Here is a 13656-nt window from a genome sequence, read left to right on the forward strand (position 1 = left end):
CTGTGGCCCCTGGACTCCCACTCCTGGAGGGCCGGGCTCTCCCTAAATAGGCAGAAGGACAAGCTTGAGCTTGAGATTCCCTCTTCATCCTTCACCCCTGCCCCAGCCCCTTCTCCTGAACCTCCCCCCGTCCCCCTCCCCCTGCGCAGCGGCCGGATCTCCCTTCCTCCCTCCAGGCCCACTTGCCCCCAGTATCTCCCCACCCCCACAGAGCTGCAGCCCAGGCCCCCCACACTCACACATACCTGTATGCCCTTCAGTCCTGGGGGTCCTTGAACTCCTGGTAGACCAGGCTGGCCCTAAAAGACACAGGTGAGTAAAGACACAGGTGAGCCAGGGCTCCCACAGGGGCAAGGGGGCAGGGGGAGAGAAAGAAGGCCCAGGGAGGGAAGGACGAGAAGGCAGGTAGCCAGAACTCACCGGTTTACCAGGCCGGCCCACGCCTTCTGGCCCAGGATCTCCTTTCGGGCCCGGCTTCCCAGGCGGCCCGGCTCTGTCTGTCAGCGCCCCCTGCATGCCCGGGCAGGCGGTGCAGCCATCACCCTGGTCAGAGATGGGCACAGCCAGGAACCCGTGAGCCAGGCCCAGCCGCCAAGAGAGGAGGCATTGGAAACTGGGGTCCTTGTGCCCTTCGGAGAGCTCCGCCCCTCCGCCGACCCCTCCTCAGCCCGGGATATCAATATTGGCCCCTGAGACTCCTGGGTCTCCTCCCCTGCCTTGGAGAAGAGCCGAGGAGCCTCCACCCGGTGACACCAGCATCTCATGAGGGTCACGGCCTGACCCCAAAGTCCTTCCCCTCATTAGCTCTCGGCCTGATCTCTTCGTGCTCGTGGGGCAACCTGCCCCCTTCCTGACTGACCTTTTCTCCTTTTGGCCCCACAGGGCCCCGAACCCCTGGCTCTCCCGACAGTCCTGGCCGCCCCGTGATGCCTGGTGTTCCAGGGTCTCCAGGATTCCCAGCATCACCCTGTAAGGAGCAAGATTCAGGAGGGCAGGGATGACCCAGCTCAGGGCATGGTGGCCTCTTGGGACCTACGGGCACTCAGAGCCCTTCACTGGGGTTGGGGGCTGGGCAGGGAATGGAGAGTGGGCACAGCACAATTCAGGAATAGGAGGTGGGGACGGCATCTGAGAGAAGGTGGTGCCCACCCGTGCCCACCGAGTTTTCTCTCACCTTTTGCCCCTTCAGTCCACGCTCTCCGGCCTTGCCCTGAGGAGAAAGCATTTCCAGCGTCAGTTCCCTCATACTAGACACCCTTAAGTGTCCAGCAGTGTGTTAGAGCCAAGGAAAAGGCAACACACAGACAAACCAAAACCTCTGCTCTCCTTCTAGTGAATTTGTGTAGATTAAGAAAAGAGCCTTGAGTCAGGCTTCCTGCCTGGGTGACCCTGGCAAGCTACTTCACCTCTCAGTGCCTCAGTTTCTTTATCGATCAAATGGAGGTGATAAAAAGAGCACAGCCTTCTATCCCACAGAGTCCTTGTGAGATTAGACAAGTCGATACATATGAAGCTGTGAACAGCCCATGATATGCACTGTGGTAGCATTCACTGCTATGAGTAAAGCAGTAAAAATAATAATCGCCCCAGTGGTAACTTTCATTCTTTTTTTTGTAATTATCATTCTTGAATGCCTGTTGTGTGCCACTAATGCTTCACACACATCGTTCCTAGACTTTACAGCAACACTATTTGTAGGAAACAGAGACACAGAGAGGGAGGTAACTGGCTCAAGTCAAAGGGCTCGTAAAAGGCAGAGGTGGGTTTTGAACCCAGGTCTGTCTGGTCCCAGGTTGGCGGTCTTTCTGCACACTCAGCCATGCTATGTCCCAGGACGAAGGGCAGAGGTCCGTCAGGCCAGCTCCCTCTGGGGACAGACGCACTGGCCCCTCCACACTCCCACCTACCCCCACTGCACCAGGAACCTAGAGACCCAGGCAGCCCTGCCTGTATCCCACCTCCACAGGCCCCAGAACTCACCTGTTTTCCTGGCAGACCGAAACCTGGAGGCCCGGGCTCCCCCTTCTCTCCACGGGGCCCCGGCAAGGCCACCACGTGGCTGTCTTCATCCTGATGCTCGGTCAGGGCTCTGCATGGCTCACAAGGCTCCCCCTGCCAAGCAAGGACACAGGGTTGGGGGACCTCAGCCCCGGCTTGGAATCTGGGGCTGGGAATGCAGCCGGGCCTGACCTAGCACCTGGACTGGGCAGGGGGGGTCTCTCAGGAGACATAGTAGAAAACCAGGTGAAAAAAGGAGGTGGGGGGGACTTCCCTTGTGGTCCAGTGGTTAAGACTTCACTTTCCAATGCAGGGATTTGAAGGTTTGATCCCTGGCTAGGGAGCTAAGAACCCATATGCCTCAAAGCCGAAAAACCAAAACATCAAACAATGTTGCAATACATTCAATAAAGAATTTAAAAATGGATCATATTAAAAAAAAAAAAAAAAAAAAAGGGGGGGGGGCCAAGCCTCAGGAGTTCTGAACATCATGGTAAGGGATCCGATGTTACCCTCAGGCAGTGGGCAGCCTGGGAGGGTTTGAAGTCAAGCAGGAGGAGTGTGTTTGGGATGCTGGCCCTGGCTGCATGGGGAAGGTCTTCAGACTCACCTTCTCCCCTTTGATGCCTGTGGGTCCCGCAGGCCCTGGCGGCCCCTGTGTGATAAGAAGCCACGTGTGATGCCCTGCATCTGCCTGGGCCACTCCCACCTCATCCTGCTCCCTCGAGCTATTGGCATCCAAAGCTCACTTACCGGATTGCCGGCTGGCCCTACCTCCCCGAAACTACCCTGAGAGCAAAGCAGAGAACACAGGGTTAAAGTGGGGAGGCACACAAGTGTTAGGTCACTCCAAAACCCCAAGCCACAAGAGTAGCCCCTGGGGACCCCTAACCACCCCCACTCCCATTTCCTGGCTAGGAAACTGAGACCCAGAAAGCGAAGGGATTTCCGCCAAGGTCCCCAGGGAAGACTGTGGCCAGCCTGTTTCTGTCCTCAGGTGCAGGCCGCAGAATCCCAGACCCACCCTCAGCCCTGGCCCAGCACACAAAGATCAGGAATTCGTTTGTCCAACAGTCATTCGCTGGATGCCTGGACGTGTTGTGCACTGAGCAAGGTGCTGGTCAGTAGCAGTGAACAGCACAGACAAACACATCTGTGGCACTTACACCCTTGTGGGGGACACCGAGAATTTTTAAATAATTGTAACTGGATGGCCAGGAGTGCTATGAAGGGAGTAAGCAGGGTGGTGAGACAAAGTAGGCAGGGTAGGCCGTTTTAGACAGGATGGTCAGAGAACTGTTTATTATTATATGCTGACAATTATTGTCAGAAAGAGGAGACTAAGGCCCGGTCAATGAAAGAGCAGGGGGAGCAAGAGAGGAAAAACGCTCCAGACAGTGGGAGCCACAAGGACAAAATCTAAGAGGTGGGAACATTCTTGACATATTCCAGAAAGGAAGGAGGGCGGCACAGCTAAAGCACAGGAAATGCAGAGAGAAGAACCAGATGAAGCTGCAAAGGCGGGCAGGGCTGGGCATCCGGGGTCTTGCTAGGCACCGCTGGCCTTTGAGACAGTGTCCAGTCCCAGAAGGATTTTCAGCAGGGAAACAGTGTAACTTGAGAGCATGTGTTTGTTTTAACAAAACCACAGTAGCTACTGGGTGAAAACGCTGAAGAGCTGCAGCGGCTGCAGGCAGGCGAGCTAGAGGGCTGCCACCTCCATCCAAGTCAGAGGCTGTGGGACCAAGACGATGTGCAGCCGTGGAGCTGAGCCAAGCCGGGGGAGAAGGAGGATTGGGAGAGACCTGTCAGATGGAGGAGATGAGGTGGAGACAGGTTTGGGGTTTGAGGAGGCTTGAAGAACTGGGTATGTGCCATTTATGGAGATCAGAAGGGCTGGAAGAAGAAACAGGTGAGGGGGAGGGTGTAAAGCTCCATTTGAGAAATCTGACAAATGATCTGCCTGGTAGAGCTGAGTCTGAACGTATATTCCAGGGTTTCTCACACTTGAACCCTCGTACACCCAGCGAACCCCTCACAGGGGTAGCTGCTTTATCAGTTCAGTGGTGTCATTTGTCTCCAACACAACCACAAATGCATACATTCACAGGGCACTGGAATTGAGCGACCCAGCCGAGCAGCAAGACTGCAGGCGCTGGAGCCAGTTTCTCTGTGCTCAAATCCCAGGTCTGCCCCCAAACCCCCATGTGACTTTGGGCAATTTAGTTGGTCTTTTTGGACCTCTGCTTCCTCATCCACAAAATGGGAAGAATGGAGTACCTACCCCATGAGGTTTTGGGAGGAGGAAACAAGTCAATACATCTATAAGCCTTTGGAATGCTACCTGGCACAAAGTAAGTAGTAAAGGAGGGCTGTTATTATTATTTTATGAAGGTACTCAATTGTTTTGGATCATCAATAAATTAAAAATACAATACTAAAGGAACTCTCTTGGAGAACATGTGGGCTGTCAGAAATAAATTCTTTGACTCCAGTCTGCAAAACATTGATGAATTTATTTCTCTGTGGATTTACAGTTTGGTTTCTTGTCTATGTTGTCCCTATGCCCCACCCAGGGGCCCCCTCCCCTGCCTCCTTGTCAAGAAGATCCCAGTTTTCCTGACTTCTAACCAGATCTCACCTTTTCTCCTTTCAGCCCTGTTAGCCCTGGGGCCCCAGCTTTCCCCTGAAAAAATAATCAAGTCACAGTCACTGCATGCCCCCCACTCCCATCCCTCCAAGATTCCATGAGTCCCAGTGTCCACCCAGAAAGAGAAAGGCCAACTCAGAACTACAAATCCCACAACCCCACAGTGTTTGGACAACTACAGCTGTTACACAGATTGGCACTCAGAGGTTCTAAGAGGGAGTCCTGGGGAGATGCAGGGGTGAAGGGAGACACTGGGCTACAGGCCTGGGGCCCCTACCTCAGGGCGTCCCTCCTGGCCTCTGCCTTGCTTGAGACACTAGGCCTAAGGAGCCAGGGAGGCTACCAGTGTGGTAAAGATGGGCTGCCTTGGCCTGGCTGGGGAAAGCAGTGACTTACCGGAAGACCTGGCAAACCCAGGCCAGGAGGGCCCACGTCGCCTTTGGCCCCTGCAGAAGGCTGGAGATGCTGGGCCGCTACGGCAAAGCTGCAGGACGAGCAGGACTCCCCCTGGGGAAGGAAGAGAAGGGATCAGAAAGGCTGGCAGTGATCAGAGGGGGGCAGCCAGAGGACGGGGTCCCTCACCTTCTCTCCTTTGAGGCCTTGGATGCCAGGGTCTCCCTGCAAGGAGAAGAGATTTATGGGCTGAGAGACTGGGTACGGTAGGGCACCCCAAATTTCCCAGCCATCTATGAGGACAGCAATGTCACATACCACAAACCCTTCAAACAGCCAGGAGTCCCAAGGGGCTCAAGGTCAGCATCCCAGACTTGGGGCTCATCAACCCATGTGACAGACAGACAGGAAAGAAGGCCAGGCTAACCTACCCCACTGGAAACTGCCTGTACATACCCGATCACCTTTTTGTCCAACAGCTCCCAGACCCTCCTGAAAAAAAGCATCTGTGAGGGAGTGGAGCACGCAGTCCAAGCCAGGACCCTAACCACCCCTGCCCACTCCTTTCTTCCACCCTCAACCAGCATCCAATCCCAGGAGGAGGGCACAGCCTCACTCACTATAAGGGTTGGCTCCACCCCAGCATGCCCAAAAGGCATCTTAAGCCTTGGCTTAAAGAACCCTCTTTGGTTGCTATGGAGACCTGGGGCGGCCTTCTAGCCCAGCCCTAAACTCTATGGTTCAGTCCCCACCCCCATGGAACTAAGATCCTAGACTCTCTGCTCACGAGGTCTCTATGGCCATGAGAAGTTTCCAGCCCCTCTCTCCAACTCCTCTCCATGATTATGCCCCCAGGCTTTTTGATGGAGACCCACAGGCCACCCTAGGCACTCACCCTGGCTGGTGCAGGATCACCTGGTTCTCCCTTGGGTCCTGGCTTTCCAGGGAGCCCCACAAAGTTCTGGAACCCTTCAGGTAGTGTTGGACACACTTCACAGGGGTCACCCTAGCAGAAGGGAAAGACCATGAGCGGACAGGGTGGGGCTGAAACCCTGGGGAAGACAAGGGGTGAGCCAGGGTAAAGTGGGCAGCAGGAACACTAGGGGGGTAGAGGGTGCTTTCTGTTCACCTGAATCATTCACTCAGAATACAATCCCTGGACATCAAAAACTACCTCCTCACAACAAGCCATAAGAAATCATTGTGTCCCATTTAGGGGTGTGGAAACTTGGGCAAAAAAGAGAAGCTAACTGACTTGTCATATTCATGTATGTGGCGGAGGTGGGATTTGAACCTGGCTATGTAACTCCAAAGCCAGGCCCTTTATTTAGTAGTCAAAGGCACGCCATTGGAACAAAGGAGGGGTGGGGGTCCCCCAAGGAAGGTCTCAGGTTCAGCACCCTTGATGCTTACCGTCCCTTCAGAGATAGGCTTGCCCTCCCACCCCACCCTGGCGTAACCAGGCCTGGGACTCACCTTCTCTCCCTTCAGCCCGGGCACCCCTGGTTTGCCCTGTTGGAGAAGCAGCAGGCGTTAGCCGTGGCAGAGAGGGCCGGAGGACAGAACCCCCCTCCCTCTGGAGGCCTTGGTAGAGGAGGTCTGGGCATGGTGGGCAGCTGTGCTCCCACTGGGCCACTCACAGGTTTCCCGCCAGGACCTTCCTTTCCAGGCACCCCGGAGTTGCCCTGCGGTCAGAAGAAGGGTTAAGGAGAAGGGTGCTGGCCGTGGCCTCAGCCCATCCACCCCTTCACCCTCCAGTCCCCTCTGGATAGCAGGACAATCTTGCCAAATCTCTTGTCTCCTCTCGGTCAGTTTTGTCAACACTCCCTTCCTGTTGCCTGTCCTTCTCCGTGTCTAACCCGAGTCCTTCTGCTTGCACAGGAAGGGGGATCACGAGGCCTCTGTGTGTCCCTGCCCCAGGGCATCAGGATGGGTGGTGACCTGGGTGAGCCCAGAGGAACCACAGCAGACAGACATTTCCAGGCCTCCTGCTCTTCAAGGCACAAGGCCCTCACATGAGTTTGGGCCCTCCAGTTGGACCACTGTGGTCATTAACCAGACTTAGGCCTGTGAACCCAGGCCAAGGCCTTCACATCAGCAAGCACTGGCATGGGGACACCGCCCACTGAGGGGCCCAGCCCCCTAGCCCCTTCCCCAACCTACCCGCTGCCTCCCTCCTGCTGCCCCCAGCCCCATTTTCCTCTCTCCTTTCACCAAGCAGGGGGTTCCCGCCGGGGGTTCCCACATGGGCCCCCACTCTTGTCCATGCTTACCTTGTCTCCCTTGGGGCCTGGAGGGCCACCTGGGTCCCCCTGAGGGCGGAAACAGGGTGGGTCAGCCAGGGGCCTCCCATTACAGTGAGGTCCACTCTGGCCCTTTCCCCCAGCCTAGCCCCCTGGGACCCAGCCCCACCTCCCCTCTGGCTGAGAGGGAGAAGGGTCTCTGAGGGGAAAACAGGCAGGAGGAGCCAGGGGTACTCACCGGGGTCCCCGGAAGTCCTATGCCAGGGGGCCCAGGGAGGCCTGGGGGCCCGGGCTCTCCTGCCAGCCCCTCAGGCCCAACAAAGCCAGGGTCTCCCTAGCACAGACATAAGGTGGATGTGAGAGAACCACCGCCTCTGAGCCCCCCCTACCCGCACCTCCCCGTCAGACAGTCACAGCTCACCTTCTGCCCTTTGGGCCCTATGACACAGACTTCTCCTGGCCGGCCCTGTGGGCGGGGGGAGGCTGTGAGAATGGCTGAGGCCTGGCACCTCCCAGGACAGCAGCCCCACTGGGACGTGGAAATGCCCACCCTCACTGCCCTGTCCCAAAGCCAGACTCCACCCAGTGCCCCAAGGCCATCAGATGTCAACTCAGGGCTTGGAGGTCAGGGGCTCCTGGACTGGGAGTCATGTTGCGCTAAGTCGCTTCAGGTGTGTCTGACTCTTTGTGACCCCATGGATCCTCTGTCCATGAGATTCTCCAGGTAAGAATACTGCAGTGGGTTGCCACGCCCTCCTCCAGGGAATCTTTCCCACCCAGGGATCGAACCTGCATCTCTTACATCTCTTGCATTGACAGGTAGGTTCTTTACCCTTAGCACCACCTGGGAAGCTGGGAGTCAGTCAGGCCCTTTTCTGCCCCTTCCTGGGGCGCAGCCCTCCCCTCCCTGGGTCTCCATTCTGTCTGAACAGGGGCAGTGGGTTGGATTCCAAAGGTTACAGTTCGCCACTTCAAGACCACGTGCTGAGGGACGTGGGTTTTGTGGGGGGAAGGGTCCCAGCACCGTACATCTCGGCCTGGCTTTCCCGGCGAGCCCTTCACGCCTCCGTCTCCCTTCTCGCCTTTCTGGCCCTGAAGGAGGAAGAGGCAGAGTGACAGGGGCTGAGAGAAGGGGCTGGAAGAACCAGAACAGCTTCATCTGCTCCCTAGAGCCAGTCTCAGCCTCCCCAGAGATTAATTGGCTTCACAGGAGGGTAGACAACAGAAAGAACTGCCCAACCAGCCAGGCCACTCACTCAGGGTGTCTGTGGCTTTTCCCTCCTGGTTTTGGTGGACAAGGCAGGATGACTTGGGAGGGTTGGGGGGGTGCCACCCACTCTGGGCCCAATGACGTCATCCTCTAGGATGACTTTGGACGCCTCCCTCTTCCTGTCTGTAGGGTTTGCAGACCTCCCTGGTACCCATCCCCTCAGAATCCAGGCCCATTACCTTCTGGCCTGTGGAGCCGGGGAGTCCTGAGGGTCCCTGAGATGAAAAGGGGACACACAAGAGAGGTGAGGAAAGGATGGGGAGACTGGCCATGACCCTGCTGCCCTGCCCTGGCGCTGGTCGCATACTCACCAAGGCTCCCGACTCTCCCTTCTCTCCCTTCAGGCCTTCTGCACACTGAGCAGGGAGATAAGGTGTTGAGAGGGGCCCAGGGTCACCCCCAGGGCTCAGAGGGCACAGCCCCCTTCCCCAGGAGTCATCCACATATTGGCCCTAAAGCAGGCCTCTCCTCCAGGTCTTACCTGAAGCGGGGCATCCGGGGAGATTCTAACACAGTCATTGCCCTAGAAGTAGGGAGCAAGGAATCAGCCTCCTAGGGGAGTCACCCTAGACCTATTTTGAGAAGGAAGGGCCCAGGAATCCCATCATCCCAGGTGCCCCTAGAAAATAGAGGTTTCTACACACTAACCCCTAGAAAGACCCTGGCCCTCCTCCTCTATTTAGACCAGGCTGCAGAGTTCCAGATAAGATGATGGGATGATGATGGCTCACATTCCAGACCAACCCCAGGGTACACTGGGAAGATCCTGCTGTGGTCATGGATGGAACACTTACCCGGGCTCCCTTCTCTCCCTTGGGTCCTGATGGACCAGGCAGGCCCCGCTCACCTTTCCCTCCCTGTGGATGAGACCAAGACAAGGGCTGGGACCAGAGATGCACATGAGAGCCTTGAAGCTCTCCTCAGGCTGATCTTTTCCATGCATCCACCACACACGGGTGTGTAAATGAGCACAGCCCTACCCCAACCCCCACCACCACGCACACAGCATATGGATCCCATACGCATCCATCCGCCTGTCCCTCCCACCCCAAAAGGCTATATTTGGTAAATATATAGTCTCACGCAGAAAGCATCTCTTCCCCACACCCGTTTCCAAGCATGCTAGCTCACACCCAGGGGCTTAGGGACACACGTGCTTGGACACACATATGTGGAATGGCAGACACCCATAACGGTGAGTGTCAGGCTGCCCAAGTTCAAATCCTACCTCCACACCTTATAAGTACATGCCTTAGGGCAAGTCATGCGACTTGTTTGAACCTCAGTTTCTTCATCAAGAAAATGGGATTCGTGTCAGCAACTACCTCAAGGGGCCAAGGGGCTGCAATGCGGAAGAAATGTAACCCTGCAGGTAAACTGCTCAGTGCCACTTAGCACGCACACGGAGGTGGCCCCAAGAATAACATTATTTATTCATGGGCACACCCAAGAGTACCATCTCACATTTGCATATGCTGCCTAGCCCATCACCCACAGTTCTATGGTCTTGTCAGGCCCCCAGGTATATGGGTTCACCCCTTGCACATGCAAACACGTGTCCAGAAATGCACAGTCTCACACATACACACACACACACACACACACACACAAAAGCACACCAGTCACACATGTGGGCATAGCTGGCCCTGAAATAAAATAAGAGTACCTATGCCTGAGGCGGTTTAAGAAGGTCATACTGCCAATGGGCAGCCCAGGGCCTGACACACAATAGACCCTTGCTGCTGCTACTAAGTCGCTTCAGTTGTGTCCGACTCTGTGCGACCCCAGAGACGGCAGCCCACCAGGCTCTGCTGTCCCTGGGATTCTCCAAGCAAGAACACTGGAGTGGGGTGCCATTTCCTTCTCCACAGACCCTTAGATATGCGCAGTTTTTTACATCTTTAGATTCACACACCCACTACTGTCTCTAACAAACACACACACACGCAAACATACATCTAATCAGCCCCACCCTTATGCAGACTTGGGTGCATGCGTGCATGCTAAGTCACTTCAGTCATGTCCAACTCTGTGAGACCTAGAGGTAGGGAGCTGAAGCCTGTAGGACTGTAGCCCACCAGGCTCCTCTGTCCATGGGATTCTCCAGGCAAGAACACTGGAGTGGGTTAACATGCCTCCCTCCAGGGGATCTTCCTGACATGCATCTCTTGCATCTCTGCATTGGCAGGTGGGTTCTTTACCACTAGCGCCACCTGGGAAGCCCAGGCAGGCTTGGGTAGCCCTGATATAAACACACAACCAGGAGGCCACATGCCATGAGATGGGCTGGCACCACTGAAGAGGGCAGGGGTGTCCTGTTCTCCATCTGGGACTCACCTGGGGGCCAGAAGGACCAATTGTGACCTGAAAGGACAGAAGAAAGAGGACATAATCATCTTAGGGAGGAAGGGGAAACCAGGGGCCCAGAGAGGGCAAGCAGTTTAGTCAGGGCCACACAGGAGTGGCTGAGCCAACATCCTGGATCCCAGCCCCTGCTCTGCTTCCCAGGCCAACCAGCATGCTGATTTTATATACTAAAGCTGTCAAACTTACAGAGGGGTTTGACCTATCTTCTCTAACCTGCCTGGCTTTGGCTAGCTCCACCCCCTCGTTGCTAGGATAACATGGCTGCTCAGTTGCCATGGTAACCCCCGCATATCTGGGGATGATCAGCCTTACTGGATTTGGTGGGGGACAGGATGGAAAAGGGCGGGCAGCAGAGGGGTACTTCCTGACATCCCCAAAGGCCAGGGGCTTAGAGCTGAGGGGAGAGAGGGTTGTGTCCTTTGTGGATCAATGCAGAATGTCAACTCAGAATGTCAGGCTGTGGGAAAGTGGTGACTCATACTGCCCACGGAAGAGGCACAGTTGGGTACCAGCTGGGCTCACAGTGAGCCCCTTTCCCTTGTTCTTCTGGCCCCCCAGAGGGAGAATAGGCCAGGACCACCTGGAGAGGGATTAGAGGGGAAGCCCTGAGTCAAGATGTGGCTTGGGGGGCCATGCTGGGCTGTGTCACCCTGAGCCAGCCCTTCCCCTTCTCTGTCTCTAGAATGACATGGGAAGCCTTCCAAGCAAAGCAGGCCTGAGTCCCTGTGGGGAGTTCTGGGATCAGTACTGAGGCCCTGACCCTGCAGGCTGCCACCCCATTCCCCTCCTACCCTGGAGCCCAGTGCACTGCCTAGATCACAGAGCATGAGACTTCCTCCCATGAGGCCCTGGCCTGGTGGGGCTGGGGCTGAGGGTCAAGCCCAGCTCTGGGGGATGGGTGGGCAGAGAGTGTGAAAGTACACAAAGACCCCCTTGTCCTGAACCAAGAAGTTGCCAAGCCAACCTCCAGGCAGTGCCCACTCCCAGCCTCCTCCCGCCCCACCCAGCACACTCTCTCTTCACTCACGTTGCTCTCCTGGGCACCATGGACACAGGGTGGGCACTGAAAGGGAAGAATGGACCTGGAGGTCAGGTCTGAGAGCCTCAGGCCAGCCTCCTGCACCCCACTGGCCCCCATACACACACCAAGTACACAGGTGTCTGGGTGGAGTTAAGGAGCATAAAGATCGGAATCCCATCAAATAGGCCATGTCCCTCAACTCCCACCAACCCAGAGCCAAGCCAGTTCTCAGATGAGGAAACTGAACCCCAGAGAGGACGAGCAGCAAGACCTGGATCACACAGCATATGGAGCAGAGTAAGACCCCCAAATCCGGGCTCCCATGGGCAAGGCCTGGGCTCTCTCCAAAATGCACATGGCCATTTGCTGCCTACTCAACAGGAGTGTCCAGGGCTAAACAGCCACCTCCTAAGGAGAAGCATCAGGCAGACAGAGCCCAGCATCAGGTCCCCAAGGAATGCTGGGAGCTGTGTGGTCATCCCACCCCAGGCCCAGCCTCCAGGGCCCCAAAGCCTTGTCCAAAGGGCTCAGGCTGGCACCCTTCCAACCAAGCTCTTTTCTCCAGTTTAGATGGGAGGCTTACCTCATCGGCTGCTGTCTCCTGGTGGGCCTGGGAAGAGGAGGGGGGCATAAGAATGGGCGGGGAATGGAGAGGACAAAGCACGGCTTCCAACACCCCTACTCAAGAACCACCAGGAGCGGGTGCCCTACACAGAGCCAGGTACTTTTCTGTCTCTCCCCCTTCATCTTTCCTTCTCAGAGCTGGCATCTTCAAGTCCTAAGCTCTGTCCAAGAGTGGGGGAAGGTGGGAAGAGCGTGGGCGGAGAGTCTCTTACTCAAGGGGTTTACAGAGGACACGGAGGGCAGACTGAGGATGCCGTGGGCTCCTCCGCCCACCGCCTGTCTCTACCTTTGCTCCTCTTTCTGGCTTCTGGCTGATTCTTCCCGACAGCTGGGCATCCACCTGAGCAGAAAGAATAAGAGCCAAGTCTTGAGAAGGAGACAGTTCTGAGGGCCCCTAGGCAGGGGCATGGACCCCAGGGACCCCTTCAGCCTGATATCTGGCAGCTCCCAGGGTATCGAGAGCCTGCTCAGACTCCTGGCACCCCCACAGTCTACCCCCTTCTTTTCCCCCCACCCACGTGATGTCGGAGAAAACAAGACTATGAATCAATGGGATCCTGTGTTCCTGGAGCCAAAGGCTGGGCAAGATGCCTGGTGGGCAGGGAGGCTGCAGGGCCAGGGGTGGGGCTACGGGAGGAACTGGGTTTCCCTGCCACCCCCTGAAGAATCTGGGAGCAGGCAGGGCAGCTGGCCATGGTGCTGGGCATGGAACCAGTCTGGCATTGGCCTGGGTTGAGCCCAGAAGAATGAGTGAGCCCCAAGACAAGCAGTGTGGCGCCTGGCCTTTGATCCTAGGTATCTGTGTCCTGGAGAAAATGCCTTTGGGTGCCAGCCTGATCCTTCCCTCACCAGGGTCTGGGATGGCACCAGTGAAGTTCTAGTTAGTGCCAGAGTTCAATAGGCACAATTCTCAATGCCAGCAAGCAGGCAGGCATAGGGTCATACAGTGGGCTGTCTCTCTGCTTCTCGGAATCCAGTAAGGGTAGGAAGCAAATAGGCAGGCCTTCCAGTGCCCTCCCTGCCCCAGTTGGGTACACGTGACCAACTGACCCTGGGGGATGGCTGTAGTCAGATCGGGGGAGGGACAGGA

General features: G+C 56.4%; 1 protein-coding gene across 1 annotated transcript in view; it reads right to left on the reverse strand.

Annotated features, from left to right (window-relative positions):
• COL16A1 (collagen, type XVI, alpha 1) overlaps nt 1-13656 on the reverse strand; it is a 56230-nt gene that overhangs the window by 35458 nt on the left and 7116 nt on the right. Inside the window, exons 9-35 of the mRNA XM_010837081.1 lie at nt 12853-12906; nt 12526-12552; nt 11949-11984; nt 10892-10918; nt 9349-9411; nt 9036-9077; nt 8866-8910; nt 8734-8769; nt 8314-8376; nt 7706-7750; nt 7523-7618; nt 7315-7353; nt 6682-6726; nt 6518-6553; nt 5937-6047; nt 5498-5533; nt 5231-5266; nt 5045-5155; nt 4640-4684; nt 2752-2787; nt 2609-2653; nt 1981-2112; nt 1175-1210; nt 860-967; nt 421-543; nt 246-299; nt 4-42 (exon numbers count right to left, since the gene is read on the reverse strand). Of these exons, the coding sequence (XP_010835383.1) occupies nt 4-42; nt 246-299; nt 421-543; nt 860-967; nt 1175-1210; nt 1981-2112; nt 2609-2653; nt 2752-2787; nt 4640-4684; nt 5045-5155; nt 5231-5266; nt 5498-5533; nt 5937-6047; nt 6518-6553; nt 6682-6726; nt 7315-7353; nt 7523-7618; nt 7706-7750; nt 8314-8376; nt 8734-8769; nt 8866-8910; nt 9036-9077; nt 9349-9411; nt 10892-10918; nt 11949-11984; nt 12526-12552; nt 12853-12906 (1566 nt within the window). The remainder of the gene's footprint in view (nt 1-3; nt 43-245; nt 300-420; nt 544-859; nt 968-1174; nt 1211-1980; nt 2113-2608; nt 2654-2751; nt 2788-4639; nt 4685-5044; nt 5156-5230; nt 5267-5497; nt 5534-5936; nt 6048-6517; nt 6554-6681; nt 6727-7314; nt 7354-7522; nt 7619-7705; nt 7751-8313; nt 8377-8733; nt 8770-8865; nt 8911-9035; nt 9078-9348; nt 9412-10891; nt 10919-11948; nt 11985-12525; nt 12553-12852; nt 12907-13656) is intronic.

This window comes from Bison bison, unplaced genomic scaffold (genome assembly GCF_000754665.1).
Source record: "Bison bison bison isolate TAMUID 2011002044 unplaced genomic scaffold, Bison_UMD1.0 scf7180017864068, whole genome shotgun sequence".
Taxonomy (NCBI): domain Eukaryota; kingdom Metazoa; phylum Chordata; class Mammalia; order Artiodactyla; family Bovidae; genus Bison; species Bison bison.